At 48.2% G+C, this 18,298-nt stretch overlaps 1 protein-coding gene across 1 annotated transcript in view; it reads left to right on the top strand.

Annotated features, from left to right (window-relative positions):
* Window positions 1–18,298, top strand: part of PTPN4 (protein tyrosine phosphatase non-receptor type 4) — a 444,417-nt gene that overhangs the window by 135,947 nt on the left and 290,172 nt on the right. The window contains exons 3-5 of the mRNA XM_063933984.1: window positions 16,319–16,426; window positions 16,574–16,616; window positions 16,697–16,775. Coding sequence (XP_063790054.1) covers window positions 16,319–16,426; window positions 16,574–16,616; window positions 16,697–16,775 — 230 coding nt within the window. The remainder of the gene's footprint in view (window positions 1–16,318; window positions 16,427–16,573; window positions 16,617–16,696; window positions 16,776–18,298) is intronic.

Below are 18,298 nucleotides of genomic sequence, written 5' to 3' on the forward strand. Positions count from 1 at the left end.
AGTCGACACCGGAATGGATGGCTTATTTAGGGAATTACGTGATAATGTCAACACGCGCCAAGGTCGGTTGACGACATGAGACGGCCGACAAACAATTAGTACCGGTCCAGACGTCTCAAAAACACCGTCAGGGGTTTTAAAACGCCCGTTTACTTTAGTCGGTCGACACAGACACAGACAGGGACACTGAATCCAGTGTCGACGGTGAATAAACAAACGTATTCCTTATTAGGGCCACACGTTAAGGGCAATGAAGGAGGTGTTACATATTTCTGATACTACAAGTACCACAAAAGAGGGTATTATGTGGGATGTGAAAAAACTACCGTAGTTTTTCCTGAATCAGATAAATTAAATGAAGTGTGTGATGATGCGTGGGTTCCCCCCGATAGAAAATATGGGCGGTATACCCTTTCCCGCCAGAAGTTAGGGCGCGTTGGGAAACACCCCTTAGGGTGGATAAGGCGCTCACACGCTTATCAGAACAAGTGGCGGTACCGTCTATAGATAGGGCCGTCCTCAAGGAGCCAGCTGACAGGAGGCTGGAAAAATATCATAAAAAGTATATACACACATACTGGTGTTATACTGCGACCAGCGATCGCCTCAGCCTGGATGTGCAGAGCTGGGGTGGCTTGGTCGGATTCCCTGACTAAAAATATTGATACCCTTGACAGGGACAGTATTTTATTGACTATAGAGCATTTAAAGGATGTATTTCTATATATGCGAGATGCACAGAGGGATATTTGCACTCTGGCATCAAGAGTAAGTGCGATGTCCATATCTGCCAGAAGATGTTTATGGACACGACAGTGGTCAGGTGATGCAGATTCCAAACGGCACAAAGGTGTATTGCCGTATAAAGGAAGAGGAGTTATTTGGGGTTGGTCCATCGGACCTGGTGGCCACGGCAACTGCTGGAAAATCCACCGTTTTTACCCTAAGTCACATCTCTGCAGAAAAAGACACCGTCTTTTCAGCTTCAGTCCTTTCGTCCCTATAAGAGTCATATCTGCCCAGGGATAGAGGAAAGGGAAGAAGACTGCAGCAGGCAGCCCATTCCCAGGAACAGAAGCGTTCCAACCCTTCTGACAAGCTCTCAGCATGACGCTGAGACCGTACAGGACCCCTGGATCCTACAAGTAGTATCCCAGGGGTACAGTTTGGAATGTCGAGACGTTTCCCCTGCGCAGGCTCCTGAAGGCTGCTTTACCAAGGTCTCCCTCCGACAAGGAGGCAGTATGGGAAAAAAATTCACGAGCTGTATTCCCAGCAGGTGATAATTAAATTACCCCTCCTACAACAAGAAAAGGGGTATTATTCCACACTATATTGTGGTACTGAAGCCAGAAGGCTAGGTGAGACCTATTCTAAATCTAAAAAAATTTGAACACTTACAAAGGTTCAAATCAAGATGGAGTCACTCAGAGCAGTGATAACGAACCGGGAAGAAGGGGACTATCTGGTGTCCCGAGACATCAGGGATGCTTACCTCCATGTCCCAAATTTGCCCTTATCACTAAGGGTACCTCAGGTTCGTGGTACAGAACTGTCACTATCAGTTTCAGACGCTGCCGTTTGGATTGTCTACGGCACCCCGGGTCTTTACCAGGGTAATGGCCGAAATGATGGTTCTTCTTCGAAGAAAAGGCGTCTTAATTATCCCTTACTTGGACGATCTCCTGATAAGGGCAAAGTCCAGGGAACAGTTGGAGGTCGGAGTAGCACTATCTCGGATACTGTTACAACAGCAGGGGTGGATTCTAAAGATTCCAAAATCGCAGCTGATCCCGACAACAAGTCTCCTGTGCTTAGGGATGATTCTGGACACAGTCCAGAAAAAGGTGTTTCTCCCGGAAGAGAAAGCCAGGGAGTTATCCGAGCTAGTCAGGAACCTCCTAAAATCAGTGCATCATTGCACAAGGGCCATGGTAAAAAAATGGTGACTTCCTTCGAAGCAATTCCAGTCGGCAGATTTCATGCAAGAACTTTTCAGTGGGATCTGCTGGACAAATGGTCCGGATCGCATCTTCAGATGCATCAGCGGATAACCCTATATCCAAGGACAAGGGTGTCTCTCCTGTGGTGGTACAGAGTGCTCATCTTCTAGAGGGCCGCAGATTCGGCATTCAGTTTTGGATGTTGGTGACCACGGAGGCCAGCCCGAGAGGCTGGGGAGCAGTCACACAAGGAAAAAATTTCCAGGGAGTGTGATCAAGTCTGGAGATTTTTCTCCACATAAATATAGCTAAGGGTAAATTTATAATGCTCTAAGCTTAGCAAGACCTCTGCTTCAAGGTCAGCCGGTATTGATCCAGTGGGATAAAACATCACGGCAGTCGCCCACGTAAATAGACAGGGCGGCACAAGAAGCAGGAGGGCAGTGGAAAAAAACTGCAAGGACTTTTCGCTGGGCGGAAAATCATGTGATAGCACTGTCAGCAGTGTTTCATTCCGGGAATGGAAACTGGGAAGCAGACTTCCTCAGTAGGCACGACCTCCACCCGGCAGAGTGGGAACTTCATGGGGAAGTTTTCCACATAATTGTAAACCGTTGGGAATTACCAAAGGTGGACATGATGGCGTCCCGTCTGAACAAAAAACGGGACAGGTATTGCGCCAGGTTAAGAGACCCTCAGGCAATAGCTGTGGACGTTCTGGTAACACCGTGGGTGTACCAGTCGGTGTATGTGTTCCATCCTCTGCTTTTCATACCTAAGGTACTGAGAATTATAAGACGTAGAGGAGTAAGAACTATACTCATGGCTCCGGATTGGCCAAGAAGGACTTGGTACCCGGAACTTCAAGAGATGCTCACAGAGGACTTATGGCCTCTGCCGCTAAGAAGGGACTTGTTTCAGCAAGTACCATGTCTGTTCCAAGACTTACCGCAGCTGCGTTTGACGGCATGGCGGTGGAACGCCGGATCCTAAGGGAAAAGGCATTCAGGAAGAGGTCATTCCTACCCTGGTCAAAGCCAGAAAGGAGGTGACCGCACAACATTATCACCACATGTGGCGAAAATATGTTGCGTGGTGTGAGGCCAGGAAGGCCCCACGAAGAAATTTCAACTCGGTCGATTCCTGCATTTCTTGCAAACAGGAGTGTCTATGGGCCTCAAATTGGGGTCCATTAAGGTTCAAATTTCGGCCCTGTTGATTTTTCTTCCAGAAAGAAGTGGCTTCAGTTCCTGAAGTCCAGAAGTTTGTCAAGGGAGTATTGCATATACAACCCCCTTTTGTGCCTCCAGTGGCACTGTGGGATCTCAACGTAGTTCTGGGATTCCTCAAAACACATTGGTTTAAAACCAGTCAAATCTGTGGATTTGAAGCATCTCACATGAAAAGTGAACATGCTCTTGGACCTGGCCTGGACCAGGCGAGTGTCAAATTGGTGGTTCTTTTTTCTCAAAAAAGCCCATATCTGTTTGTCCATTCGGACAGGGCAGAGCTGCGGACTCGTCCCCAGTTCTCTCCCTAAGGTGGTGTCAGTGTTTCACCTGAACCAGCTTATTGTGGTGTCTTGCGCCTACTAGGGACTTGGAGGACTCCAAGTTGCTAGATGTGGTCAGGGCCCTGAAAATATAGGTTCCAGGACGGCTGGAGTCAGGAAAACTGACTTGCTGTTATCCTGTATGCACCCAACAAACTGGGTGCTCTTGCTTTTAAGCAGACTTTTGCTAGTTGGATGTGTAATACAATTCAGCTTGCACATTCTGTGGCAGGCCTGCCACAGCCAAAATATGTAAATGCCCATTCCACAAGGAAGGTGGGCTCATCTTGGGCGGCTGCCCGAGGGGTCTCGGCTTTACAACTTTGCCGAGCGGCTATTTAGTCAGGGGCAAACACGTTTGTAAAATCCTACAAATTTGATACCCTGGCTAAGAAGGACCTGGAGTTCTCTCATTCGGTGCTGCAGAGTCATCCGCACTCTCCCGCCCGTTTGGGAGCTTTGGTATAATCCCCATGGTCCTTTCAGGAACCCCAGCATCCACTAGGACGATAGAGAAAATAAGAATTTACTTACCGATAATTCTATTTCTCGGAGTCCGTAGTGGATGCTGGGCGCCCATCCCAAGTGCGGATTATCTGCATTACTTGTACATAGTTACAAAAATCGGGTTATTATTGTTGTGAGCCATCTTTTCAGAGGCTCCGCTGTTATCATACTGTTAACTGGGTTCAGATCACAGGTTGTACAGTGTGATTGGTGTGGCTGGTATGAGTCTTACCCGGGATTCATAAATCCTTCCTTATTGTGTACGCTCGTCCGGGCACAGTACCTAACTGAGGCTTGGAGGAGGGTCATAGGGGGAGGAGCCAGTGCACACCACCTGATCCTAAAGCTTTACTTTTTGTGCCCTGTCTCCTGCGGAGCCGCTATTCCCCATGGTCCTTTCAGGAACCCCAGCATCCACTACGGACTCCGAGAAATAGAATTATCGGTAAGTAAATTCTTATTATTTTGCCGGTCCCTGTCTGATCCCCTTTTCACACAGGGAAGCAAATTACCGGGTCAAGAATTTCTACCCGGTAATTTGTGAATCAACACGGATATTTCTTCTCTGTGAAAGGGTCAAACCCGGATCAAAATTCCTGGGTCTCTGACCCTGATAAATTCCTGTGTCAAAGTCCCGGGAATTTCATCCCGGGTTGACCCTCTCATACAGATAAAGGACCCGTGTTGATTGGCAAATTACTGGGTAGAACTTCTACACCCAGTAATTTGACTTTCTGTGTGAAAGGGGTATAAGAGTTCCTTTGAATTGCACAGTATGCGGTAGGTTCTTCCTGGAAGAATGAGTGCCCTGTACATGAAGGGCATACTCTATATTGATGCTGAAGATTGAGTCACAGACTGTATACTGTAGAGCAGGGGTGGGGAACCTTTTTTCTACCGAGGGCCATTTGGATATTTATAAAATCCTTCGGGGGCCATACAAAAATTCTCAACTTAAAAAATGACCCTGCCCCCCAGTAGGTCTGCCCCTTAGAGTTACTGTGTGCGCGCCGGAGGCGCGCACGCGCCCAAAAAATGGGTGTGGACAGTTAAAATGGGACGTGATACACATATGCCCCCAATAGTGCGGTGCCAGATCCACAATTGCCCCCACAGTGCCAGGTGCCAGGTATACAGATGCCCCCACAGTGCCAGGTATACAAATGCCCCCCACAGTGCCAGGTATACAAATACCCCCCACAGTGCCAGGTATACAAATGCCCCTCACAGTGCCAGGTATACAAATGCCCCCCACAGTGCCAGGTATACAAATGCCCCCCACAGTGCCAGGTATACAGCCCCCACAGTGCCAGGTATACAGATTCCCCGACAGTGCCAGGTATACAAATGCCCCCCACAGTGCCAGGTATACAAATACCCCCCACAGTGCCAGGTATACAGATTCCCCCACAGTGCCAGGTATACAGATTCCCCCACAGTGCCAGGTATACAAATGCCCCCCACAGTGCCAGGTATACAAATACCCCCCACAGTGCCAGGTATACAGCCCCCACAGTGCCAGGTATACAAATACCCCCCACAGTGCCAGGTATACAAATACCCCCCACAGTGCCAGGTATACAGCCCCCACAGTGCCAGGTATACAAATGCCCTCCCCTCTCCCCTCCGTGCTGCTTACCGTGGACGCGACGGAGGAGAGCGAGGCTGTCGGGTGAAAGCGGCGGCGTGTAGTACTTCAAATCAGCCGCCGGTTCGAGAGCCAATCAGAGCTCGCGGACCGGCAGCCGCGGCTCCTGATTGGCTGCCGGTCCGCGAGCTCTGATTGGCTCACGGACCGGCGGCTGGTTTGAAGTACTACACGCCGCTGGTCCCATTCTAATCTACAGCCGCGCTCTCCTCCGTCTCCCTGCTCTGACAGCTGAGACACGCTGCCGCCCGACTGAGCGGCAGCGTGTCTCACTGACACAACCTGGTGGGCCGGACCAAACGGCTTCGCGGGCTGTATACGGCCCGCGGGCCGGAGGTTCCCCACCCCTGCTGTAGAGACAGAGCCAGCGTAGACCCAGCATTCAAAGTTGACCTGACCTGGACAGTTCATTTGCCTATACAGGTATTGTTCAATCAGTATATGAAGATTTAGATTTCAAGTCCTCTTTTAATTGTATTTGTTCAACAGTTAAACGCAGCACAATTTAATTTCCATTCCTCTGACGCATTCACACACTTGTGGAAGGGTAGTAGTGTAACAGCAATGTTTCTCTAACGTCCTTGAGGATGCTGGGACTCCGTAAGGACCATGGGGAATAGACGGGCTCCGCAGGAGATAGGGCACTTTAAGAAAGCTTTGGATTCTGGGTGTGCACTGGCTCCTCCCTCTATGCCCCTCCTCCAGACCTCACTTTTACACTGTGCCCAGAGCAAGATGGGTGCACTGCAGAGAGCTCTCCAGAGTTCTCTGCCTGAAAGCATTTTTGTTTGGATTTTTCTTTCTACTTTTTACTTCTTTTTCACAGGGAGCACTGCTGGCAACAGGCTCCCTGCATCGAGGGACTGAGGAGAGAGGAGCAGACCTTCTTGTCAAAGATAGGCTCTGCTTCCTCGGCTACTGGACACCATTAGCTCCAGAGGGGGTGAACGCAGGTTCTTACTGGGCGTCCACCCCCGGAGCCGCGCCGCCGTTCTCCTCACAGAGCCAGAAGTACAGAAGTCAGAAGACGTCTCAGGCGGCAGAAGCCATCAGCTTCACTGAGGTAACGCACAGCACTGCAGCTGTGCGTCATTGCTCCCATACACCTCACACACTCCGGTCACTGTAAGGGTGCAGGGCGCAGGGGGGGCGCCCTGGGCAGCAATATAAACCTCTGCATGGCAAAAAGACTATATACATGTACAGGTGGGCTCTGTACATGTATATAAAAGAGCCCCCGCCATATTTTACTAAGTTTGAGCGGGACAGAAGCCCGCCGCCGAGGGCGGTGCTTCTCCCTCAGCACTCACCAGCGCCATTTTTTCTCCACAGCACTGCTGAGAGGAAGCTCCCTGGACTCTCCCCTGCTTACACACGGTGAAAGGGTGCTTAAAAGAGAGGGGGGGTGGGCACATAATTGGCGGTTTACATATTACACAGCGCTGCTGGGGAAAAACATTTTGTGTTGGTCTCCAGGGTTATTGCGCTGGGGTGTGTGCTGGCATACTTTCTCTCTGTCTCTCCAAAGGGCCTTGACAGGGATACTGTCTTCAGAAAAGGGGTTCCCTGTGTGTGTGAAGTGTGTCGGTACGCGGGTGTCGACATGTTTGACGAGGAAGGCTCGCTTACTGTGGAGGGGGAGTGTTTGAATGTCAGGTCGCCATCGGCAACGCCGACACCGGAATGGGTGGATATGCTGAATGTCTTGAATGCAAATGTCAATCTATTGCATAAAAGGTTAGACAAGGGAGAAGCTAGGGATCAGTAAGGTACCCAGTCCATGCCTGACCCTGTGGCGCCAGGCCTGTCGGGGTCTCAGAAGCGCACCATATTCCAGATCGATGACACAGATTCCGACACAGATTCTGACTCTAGTGTCGACTATGAAGATGCAAAATTACAGCCGAAGGTGGCAAAAGGTATTCGGTACATGATTATGGCCATTAAAGAGGTTTTGCATATTACTGAGGAACCCCCTGTCCCTGACACGAGGGTACACATGTATAAAGAGAAAAAGCCTGAAGTCACTTTTCCATCATCATTTGAATTAAGTGAATTGTGCGAAAAGGCTTGGGACTCTCCAGATAGGAGACCACAAGTTCCCAAAAGGATTCTTATGGTGTATCCTTTTCCACAAACTGATAGGATACGCTGGGAATCTTCACCAAAAGTGGACAAGGCGCTGACACGCTTGTCCAAAAAGGTGGCACTGCCTTCTCAGGATACGGCTTCCCTCAAGGAACCGGCTGATCGCAGGCAGGAAATTACCTTGAAGCACATTTACACTCACTCCGGTACTATTGCTAGACCACGTAGGCCTGGGTTTGTAGTGCGGTGGTGGCATGGGCAGATTCCTTATCTGCGGAGATTGACACCTTAGATAGGGATGCCATTCAAATGACCATAGAGCATATCAGAGATGCTGCCTTGTATATGAGAGATGCCCAGAGAGACATTTGTTTATTAAGCTCCAGAATAAATGCTACCTGGACCCGGCAGTGGACGGGAGATGCTGATTCTAAGCGGCACATGGAGTCCTTGCCGAACAAGGGGGTGGAGTTGTTTGGAGACGGCCTCTCGGACCTTGTCGCTACGGCTGGTAAGTCGAATTTCTTACCTTATGTCCCCCCGCAGCATACTAAGAAGGCACCTCATTATCAAATGCAGTCCTTTCATTCCAATAAAAATAAGAAGGTGCGGTGATCGTCCTTTGTTACCAGAGGAAAAGGCAGGGGAAAGAAGCTGCACACAGCTAGTTCCCAAGAGCAGAAGTCCTCCCCTGCGTCTGCAAAGTCCACCGCATGACGCTGGGGCTTCCCGGGGGGAGGCAGATCTGGTGGGGGCTCGTCTTCGGTTTTTCAGCCACGTCTGGGTTCAATCGCAGGTGGATCCCTGGGCAGTAGAGATTGTTGCTCAGGGATACAGGCTAGAATTCGAAGACTTGCCTCCTCACCGGTTTTTCAAATCGACTCTGCCGACTTCCCCGTCAGAGTCAGTGTTGACAGCAATCCAAAAATTGTATGTTCAACCGGTGATTGTCACAGTTCCTCATCTCCAGCAGGGAGAGGGATATTATTCAACCCTGTTTGTGGTCCCGAAACCGGACGGTTCGGTCAGGCCCATTTTAAACCTGAAATCTCTGAACTTGTACTTGAAAAGGTTCAAGTTCAAAATGGAATCACTCCGGGCGGTCATCGCCAGCCTGGAGAGGGGGGATTGGATGGTGTCCCTGGACATAAAGGATGCATACCTTCATGTTCCAATATCCCCCCCCCCCCATCAGGCGTTCCTGAGATTTGCAGTGCAGGACTGTCACTACCAATTTCAGACGTTGCCGTTTGGGCTTTCCACGGCCCCGAGGGTTTTCACCAAGGTAATGGCGGAAATGATGGTGCTCCTGCTCAGGCAGGGGGTCACAATTATCCCATTCTTGGACGATCTCCTAATAAAGGCGAGATCTCGGGAGAAGTTGCTGGACAGCGTGTCTCTGTCCATGAAGACGTTGCAGCTACACGGCTGGATTCTCAATATACCGAAGTCCCAGCTGGTTCCTTCAACGCATCTGACCTTTCTGGGCCTGATCCTAGACACAGACCAGAAAAAGGTTTTTCTTCCGATCGAAAAGGTTCAGGAACTCATGACCATGGTCTGGAACCTATTGAAACCAAAGAAGGTTTCAGTGCATCAGTGCACACGGGTCCTGGGGAAGATGGTGGCTTCATACGAGGCCATCCCTTTCGGCAGATTTCATGCGAGGACTTTTCAATGGGACCTCTTGGACAAGTGGTCCGGGTCCCATTTACAAATGCATCAAAGGATCACCCTGTCTCCCAGGACCAGGATATCTCTCCTGTGGTGGCTGAACAGTGCTCACCTTCTAGAGGGTCGCAGGTTCGGCATTCAGGACTGGGTCCTGGTGACCACGGACGCAAGCCTCCGAGGCTGGGGAGCAGTGGCACTGGGAAGAAATTTCCAAGGTCTCTGGTCAAGCCTGGAGACTTGTCTCCACATCAACGTCCTGGAGTTGAGGGCCATATACAACACCCTGCGTCAAGCGGAGAACTTACTTCGGAGAAGACCGGTTCTGATTCAGTCAGACAATGTCACGGCAGTGGCTCATATAAACCGCCAAGGCGGAACAAGGAGCAGAGTGGCCATGGCAGAAGCGACCAGGATTCTACGCTGGGCGGAAGGCCATGTAAGCGCGCTGTCAGCGGTGTTCATCCCGGGGGTGGACAACTGGGAGGCGGACTTCCTCAGCAGGCACGACCTGCATCCGGGGGAGTGGGGACTTCATCAAGAAGTCTTTGCACAGATCGCGGATCGGTGGGGCCTGCCTCAAATAGACATGATGGCGTCTCGTCTCAACAAAAAGCTAAAGCGGTATTGCGCCAGGTCAAGGGACCCTCAGGCGGTAGCGGTAGACGCTCTGGTGACACCTTGGGTGTTCAGATCGGTCTATGTGTTTCCTCCTCTTCCTCTCATACCCAAGGTGTTGAGAATTGTAAGAATAAGCAGGGTCAGAACAATCCTCATTGTTCCAGATTGGCCACGGAGGACTTGGTATCCGGAACTGCAAGAGTTGCTCACAGAAGATCCGTGGCCTCTTCCTCTAAGGCAGGACCTGCTGCAGCAGGGGCCCTGTCTGTTCCAAGACTTACCGCGGCTGCGTTTGACGGCATGGCGGTTGAACGCCGGATCCTAGCGGAAAAAGGAATTCCGGAGGAAGTCATTCCTACCCTGATCAAGGCTAGGAAAGACGTGACGTTGAAACATTATCACCGTATATGGCGGAAATATGTTTCTTGGTGTGAGGCCAGAGCTGCTCCTACGGAGGAGTTCCATTTGGGCCGTCTACTTCACTTCCTTCAAACAGGAGTGACCTTGGGCCTAAAATTAGGGTCCATAAAGGTCCAGATTTCGGCCTTATCCATTTTCTTTCAAAGGGAATTAGCCTCTCTTCCTGAGGTAAAGACTTTTGTGAAGGGGGTGCTGCATATTCAGCCTCCCTTTGTGCCTCCGGTGGCGCCTTGGGATCTTAACGTGGTGTTACGTTTCCTCAAGTCACCTTGGTTTGAACCACTTAAAACTGTGGAGTTGAAATACCTCACGTGGAAAGTGGTCATGTTGTTGGCGTTAGCTTCGGCGAGACGTGTTTCAGAATTGGCGGCTTTATCGCATAAAAGCCCATACTTTGTTTTTCACGTGGATAGGGCAGAGTTGAGGAGTCGCCCTCACTTTCTGCCAAAAGTGGTCTCATCTTTTCATGTGAACCAACCTATTGTCCTGCCTGTGGCTACAAGGGACTTGGAGGATTCCGAGTCCCTGGATGTAGTCAGGGCTTTGAAGATTTATGTGACCAGAACGGCTCTGATCAGGAAGACTGAAGCTTTGTTTGTTCTGTATGCGGCCAACAAGGTTGGCGCCCCTGCTTCAAAGCAGACTATTGCTCGCTGGATCTGTAACACGATTCAGCAGGCGCATTCTACGGCAGGATTGCCGTTACCGAAATCGGTTAAGGCCCACTCCACTTGGAAAGTGGGCTCTTCTTGGGCGGCTGCCCGAGGGGTCTCGGCATTACAGTTGTGCTGAGCAGCTACTTGGTCGGGGACAAACACCTTTGCAAAGTTCTATAAGTTTGATACCCTGGCTGAGGAGGACCTCCTGTTTGCTCAATCGGTGCTGCAGAGTCATCCGCACTCTCCCGCCCGTTTGGGAGCTTTGGTATAATCCCCATGGTCCTTACGGAGTCCCAGCATCCTCAAGGACGTTAGAGAAAATAAGATTTTACTTACCGGTAAATCTATTTCTCGTAGTCCGTAGAGGATGCTGGGCGCCCGTCCCAAGTGCGGACTTCTTCTGCATGACTTGTATATAGTTATTGCTTACATAAGGGTTATGTTATAGTTTTCTGTGATACCGTGGCTATGTTGTTGTTCATACTGTTAACTGGGTAAGTTTATCTTAAGTTATACGGTGTGATTGGTGTGGCTGGTATGAATCTCGCCCTTAGATTTACAAAATTCCTTCCTCGTACTGTCCATCTTCTCTGGGCACAGTTTCCCTAACTGAGGTCTGGAGGAGGGGCATAAAGGGAGGAGCCAGTGCACACCCAGAATACAAAGCTTTCTTAAAGTGCCCTATCTCCTGCGGAGCCCGTCTATTCCCCATGGTCCTTACGGAGTCCCAGCATCCTCTACAGACTACGAGAAATAGATTTACCGGTAAGTAAAATCTTATTTTATGGGAAATACTGGACTAGTTTGTTTTGCTATTTCTGTATTATGACCACTACTATAACCCATTTACCAGCTGTCTATTAAAGAATGCTGGATACTTTAAGGAAATACTCCATTACACTTTTGTTAAAGATTAATGTTTTTATGTTTTATGCTGGATACACACTTGCACGCTATCATGAGTAATTGTCAAGTCCGGGCGAATCGAAATTACAAATAAGCCGTATTGTGCAGTTTATACAGCCAATTGCGCTTGCAAGATCTTGTAGTTGGCTGTGTTGCATGGCCAATCACATGACCTTGCATGCGATGCATTGAATATATTAATGAGAGACAGAACAGTGATCTTTCCAACACTCATTCATATCTGCTAGTGTGTACCGGCAATCTTCCAACGCGCAAGGCAAATGGTAATTGCCCTACACATTGGCACAATTGCTGGTTGTACTAGTGTGTACCCAGTTTTACATCCATGATTCATAATGATATATATTTGTTTAATTATTATTATTATTATTATTATTATTATTATGGTTTATATGGTGCCACAAGGGTTCCACAGCGCCTACCAAAGTACATAAACAAATAAGCAAAACAAGAAAACAATGACTTACAGTACAAGACAATGTAGGACAAACACATGTGGGGATATCCAATTACCCGCGGTACATTACTGCGGGTAATCCTTTTAGCCCCAATAAGCCGCCACGAGCTGCTGCTTATCAGGGAGTTTGTGTTACTGCACCGTATGCTGGCTCCTGACAGCTCCCGGTACAGACAGGGTAGCACTGAGCTCTGGCTCCCTGGTCACATGACCACTCCCCCGTCATGGGGGCGGGGGAAGAGGAGGGATGTGGGTAACGGTGCTGCCCCAGGCCGCAACGTCCTCACTGCAGTCTCAGCCTGCTGCTTCTGTGGCGGGCATGGGACACTGACGGGTCACTGCGGCTTATCTGGGATTTTGTATCATGTGCCTCGGGCAGGCAAAGCCAGATCCCCGAAACAGACCCTTTTTCAAGCGAAAAGGGGGCTGTTTCTCATGAAAACACACAGGTTTCACTGAACCTGTGTGTTTTCGTGAGGAAAGCTTTTTTTTTTTTTTTTTACGGGTGATCCTAATTGGATAGCCTGTAAAAAAACATTGGTGAAAAAATGCGAAAAACCCTGATATTTTATCTTCTTGAATAGGATACCGTCCATGGTATATTAACATTACTGCATCAGGGGACAAGACACTGAAATTATCATAAGGGTGGCAGAAACTGAGGGTTAGGTGCCATTGTAGGGAGAATGGAATAGAAAATAGTCTTAAGAGGAGGAAAAGCACATGAGGCGAGAGTGCCCTACTCATGAGTGCTTACCTTCTGAAGGGGAGGGGCAGACAGACGGGTGACACAGATAGGGTAGAAGTGAGCCATGTAGCAGAGAGTTAGGATGAGAGTAGGGTAGAAGTGAGCATGCAACAGAGGGCTAGGATGAGAGATGGCTGAGTTTCAGAAGAAGTGGGTCTTGAGAGCCCGTTTAAGGAGGCAGCGATAAGAAATGTCTCTCCTGCAGCTAATGGGAGTCTGGACGGAGCAATTAGTGAATTGCATAGCTTTGTGCCCCCTAGTGGTAGCTGCGGGGGGAAACTATTTAATCTCCTCCTATAAATTTTGACCTATCAGTCTACACTTTTTTGATAAATGTCTTCAAGCTGTAAGTTAATATTTTTTTCTTTTTGTAAAGCACCCAGCATGGTGGTAATGACAGATAGATGTGTGTCCAAATGTTTAGGCAGATCCCCTTATTATGGTTGGCAGATGGGTCCACGTCACTTTCTAAATGCCAGCAGATGGTTCGGATCCACTGGTATGGTTGCCAGACAGGTATTGTCCTCCTGGTATGCATATTATTTACCCTGATGGGTGATGGGTCCTCTGGTATTGGATATTGGTGATGTCTCTGTATCCTGTATAACCCAACAGTGCTAGCATTGTTGTATTCTGTATAACCCTGCAGTGCTGGTATCACTGTATTCTGTATAAGCCCACAGAGCTGGTATCACTATATACTGTATAAGTCTGCCATGCTGGTATCACTGTATCCTGTTTGACCCTATAGTATTGATATTACTATAACCTGCATAAGCCTGCACTGCTGGTATCACTGTATTCTGTATAACCCTATAGTGCTAATATTGCCATATCCTGTATAAGCCTGCAATGTTGCTATCACTGTATCCTGTGAATTAGCCTGCATGCTGTATCCTGTTATTTGCCTGCAGTGTTTGTATTGCTGTATCCTGTGTATTAGCCTGCAGTGATGGTATTACTTTATCCTGTGTATTAGCCTGCAATGTTGGTATCACTGTATTCTGTGTAAGCCTGCAGTGTTGGTATTGCTGTATCCCGTGTAAGCCTGCAGTGTTGGTATTGCTGTATCCTGTGTGTTAGCCTGCAGTGTTGATATCGCTGTAGCCTGTGTAAGCTTGCAGTGTTGGTATTGTTGTATCCTGTGTAAGCCTGCAGTGTTGGTATTGTTGTATCCTGTGTATTAGCCTGCAGTGTTGGTATTGCTGTATCCTGCGTATTAGCCTGCAGTGTTGGTATTGCTGTATCCTGTGTGTTAGCCTGCAGTGTTTATATTGTTGTATCCTGTGTAAGCTTGCAGTGTTGGTATCGCTGTATCCTGTGTAAGCTTGCAGTGTTGGTATTGCTGTATCCTGTGTATTAGCCTGCAGTGTTGTTATCATTGTATCCTGTGTATTAGCCTGCAGTCTTGATCTTGCTGTATCCTGTGTATTAGCCTGCAGTGTTGTTATTGCTGTATCCTGTGTATTAGCCTGCAGTGTTGTTATCACTGTATCCTGTGTATTAGCCTGCAGTGTTGTTATCGCTGTATCATGTGTATTAGCCTGCAGTGTTGGAATCGCTGTATCCTGTGTATTAGCCTGCAGTGTTGGTATCGCTGTATCCTGTGTATTAGCCTGCAGTGTTGTTATTGCTGTATCCTGTGTATTAGCCTGCAGTGTTGTTATCGCTGTATCCTGTGTATTAGCCTGCAGTGTTGTTATCGCTGTATCCTGTGTATTAGCCTGCAGTGTTGATATCGCTGTATCCTTTTTATAAGCCTGCAGTGTTGGTATCGCTGTATCCTGTGTATTAGCCTTCAGTGTTGGTATCGCTGTATCCTGTGTATTAGCCTTCAGTGTTGGTATCGCTGTATCCTGTGTATTAGCCTTCAGTGTTGATATTGCTGTATCCTGTGTATTAGCCTTCAGTGTTGATATTGCTGTATCCTGTGTATTAGCCTGCAGTATTGGTATCGCTGTATCCTGTGTATTAGCCTGCAGTGTTGGTATCGCTGTATCCTGTGTATTAGCCTGCAGTGTTGGTATCGCTGTATCCTTTGTATTAGCCTGCAGTGTTGGTATCGCTGTATCCTGTGTATTAGCCTGCAGTGTTGGTATCGCTGTATTCTGTGTATTAGCCTGCAATGTTGCTATCACTGTATCCTGTGAATTAGCCTGCATGCTGTATCCTGTTATTTGCCTGCAGTGTTTATATTGCTGTATCCTGTGTATTAGCCTGCAGTGTTGGTATTACTTTATCCTGTGTATTAGCCTGCAATGTTGGTATCACTGTATCCTGTGTAAGCTTGCAGTGTTGGTATTGCTGTATCCTGTGTAAGCCTGCAGTGTTGGTATTGTTGTATCCTGTGTATTAGCCTGCAATGTTGGTATCACTGTATCCTGTGTAAGCCTGCAGTGTTGGTATTGCTGTATCCCATGTAAGCCTGCAGTGTTGGTATTGCTGTATCCTGTGTGTTAGCCTGCAGTTTTGATATCGCTGTAGTCTGTGTAAGCTTGCAGTGTTGGTATTGCTGTATCCTGTGTATTAGCCTGCAGTGTTGGCATTGTTGTATCCTGCGTATTAGCCTGCAGTGTTGGTATTGCTGTATCCTGCGTATTAGCCTGCAGTGTTGGTATTGCTGTATCCTGTGTGTTAGCCTGCAGTGTTGGTATCGCTGTATCCTGTGTATTAGCCTGCAGTGTTGGTATCGCTGTATCCTGTGTATTAGCCTGCAGTGTTGGTATTGCTGTATCCTGTGTATTAGGCAGTGACTGGGAGGTGGCCTGAAGCATTTGCAAAAACTAGCTGTCTCATGGGCATGTTATGGGAGTGACACGGCCATGCCAATGCAAGTAGCTGTATTCCAATTTTTAGAGGAATTGTAAAAGAAAACACCTGAGTAGCCCATAGGCAGTCACAAGTGTCGATGGTGGAGTGTTCTTAATTACCGTCACACTATCCACGAACACTAAAAATGGGTTACCGAATCTCCCCAAGTAGTTTGCTGGGAGGCTCCTGTATGCCAGTTTATTGATCTCTGATTATGAGGAAGGTACTATGCACAGAGTTATACTGAGATATTTTGTGTCTTTCAGAAACACGATCATGGACAAGCTCTGCTAGATTTAGTTTTTAAGTTTCTGGATCTGACAGAGAGAGACTATTTTGGACTACAGTTGGCTGACGATTCCACTGATAACCCCGTAAGGATGTTTTCTTTCTGTCCATGATGACATTACACCATGTAGAAGTTTGAGTGCAAACAGTTTGTTGATTCACACCATATTTTTCAGTCTCCAAAACGCACATAGTTTTATCCCCTTATTTATTTTTTATTTTTTGTTTTACAGAGGTGGCTGGACCCCAATAAACTAATCAGGAAGCAGCTGAAAAGTTAGTGATCTCTGACTAATTGCTGCATGTTACCCTAATATCCTTATGTACATCTCACTAAGTTCTCCTTTTACTTACAGGAGGCTCTCCGCACAGCTTGAACTTCAGAGTTAAGTTTTTTGTCTGTGACCCCAGCAAATTACAAGAGGAATACACAAGGTAGGGATCTTAACAGTTTTTGTTTTTCTTTTAATTTAGTGAATTTAGTGACTTTTCCCCTCCTAGAACTTTAGTTTAGGTGAAGTGTACTATGTTGATTCTTTTGCTTCTCGGTACGCTAAGTTGTTGAGAGAAATCTACCAATGGTCTCCTGTATACTTCACATGCTTGCCTACATCAAAAACACAGACACCATTTTGAAGCAAGTTTCCAGAAGCTGCTAGCCCATTGCCGTCAATGTGGCAGGTTGTCGGATGCAGTGGAGCAATGTTTTTCGCGTGCGCATTCATCTGAGTCGCACCATGTATCTCCCCATCCCCGATTTTGTACATACAACTGGCAAGGATATTCAAGTACAGGTAGTGGCAGCCCACGATAAGCTTTCAGGCTGCACTTGGGGGGTCATTCCGAGTTGATCGCACGCTGCCGATTTTCGCAGCGCAACGATCAGGTTACTACTGTGCATGCGTATGCACCGCAATGCGCACGTGCGTCGTACGGGTGCAAACAGCATTGTTGCTGTGCAATGCTTCTAGCGTCGATTCCATTTGCACAGCCGTTCGCAAGGAGATTGACAGAAAGAGGGCGTTTATGGGTGTCAACTGACCGTTTTCTGGGACTGGTAGGGAAAACGCAGGCGTGTCCTGGCGTTTGCAGGGCGGGTGTCTGACGTCAATTCCGGGACCGGACAGGCTGAAGTGATCGCAAGGGCTGAGTAAGTTCAGACCTACTCGGAAATTGCAAAAAACTTTTTCGTCCCGCTCAGCTACACATGTGATCGCACACTTGCAAAGCGAAAATACGTGGGCGGCAACTATACGTTTGCTAGGCTGCAAAAAGTAGCTAGCGAGCTATCAACTCAGAATGAGGACCTTAGTGCAGATTTCTGTTTGAGTCAGAGAGACGCTCAAGCAATAATCCGCGTCAAGTGCCTTTATCACGGGTGCCGCAAACTTTTCCTGGAACCTATGGGTTAATGGACCTAATTCATGTTAGCAAGTGAAGCTGCCACCCAGGAATGAAAAGAGATGCCCACCGGATTCATCACAAGCTCAGTCACAATTGCGTACACATTAGCGGATTATACGCAGTTACAGAGAACATTGAAGCTAAGAGTTGTTGTATGGTTACGCAGACTGGCCACACCAGTACCGACTCAGGTGTCATGTATTTGAACGCATGATCCCACAGCCATCAGAAGATACACGCCCTGAAAAAGGCCTTGACACACCTGCGTTTTCCCAGCCACTTCCCTTAAACTCCCTGTTACCTGCAAGTGGACACTGCAACAAAGTTCTCGGTGCGAGTGGGATCGCAGCAGCACTCTCGCGCATTGCGATTGCAGCACATGCGCAGGTTGACGATAGTGGCTCCATTGCTTGAACATCGCCCATTGTGTGCAAACATTAATCAGGCCCAATGCGCAATAGCGGCAAATTTACCGCTGCTAATTGAATCCGGTGCATAGTAGTAGTAGAAATGTGAGGGGCGTTTCCGGACCGTGACTGGGAAGTAAAAATGGG

Source organism: Pseudophryne corroboree, chromosome 7, assembly GCF_028390025.1.
Source record: "Pseudophryne corroboree isolate aPseCor3 chromosome 7, aPseCor3.hap2, whole genome shotgun sequence".
Lineage (NCBI taxonomy): Eukaryota > Metazoa > Chordata > Amphibia > Anura > Myobatrachidae > Pseudophryne > Pseudophryne corroboree.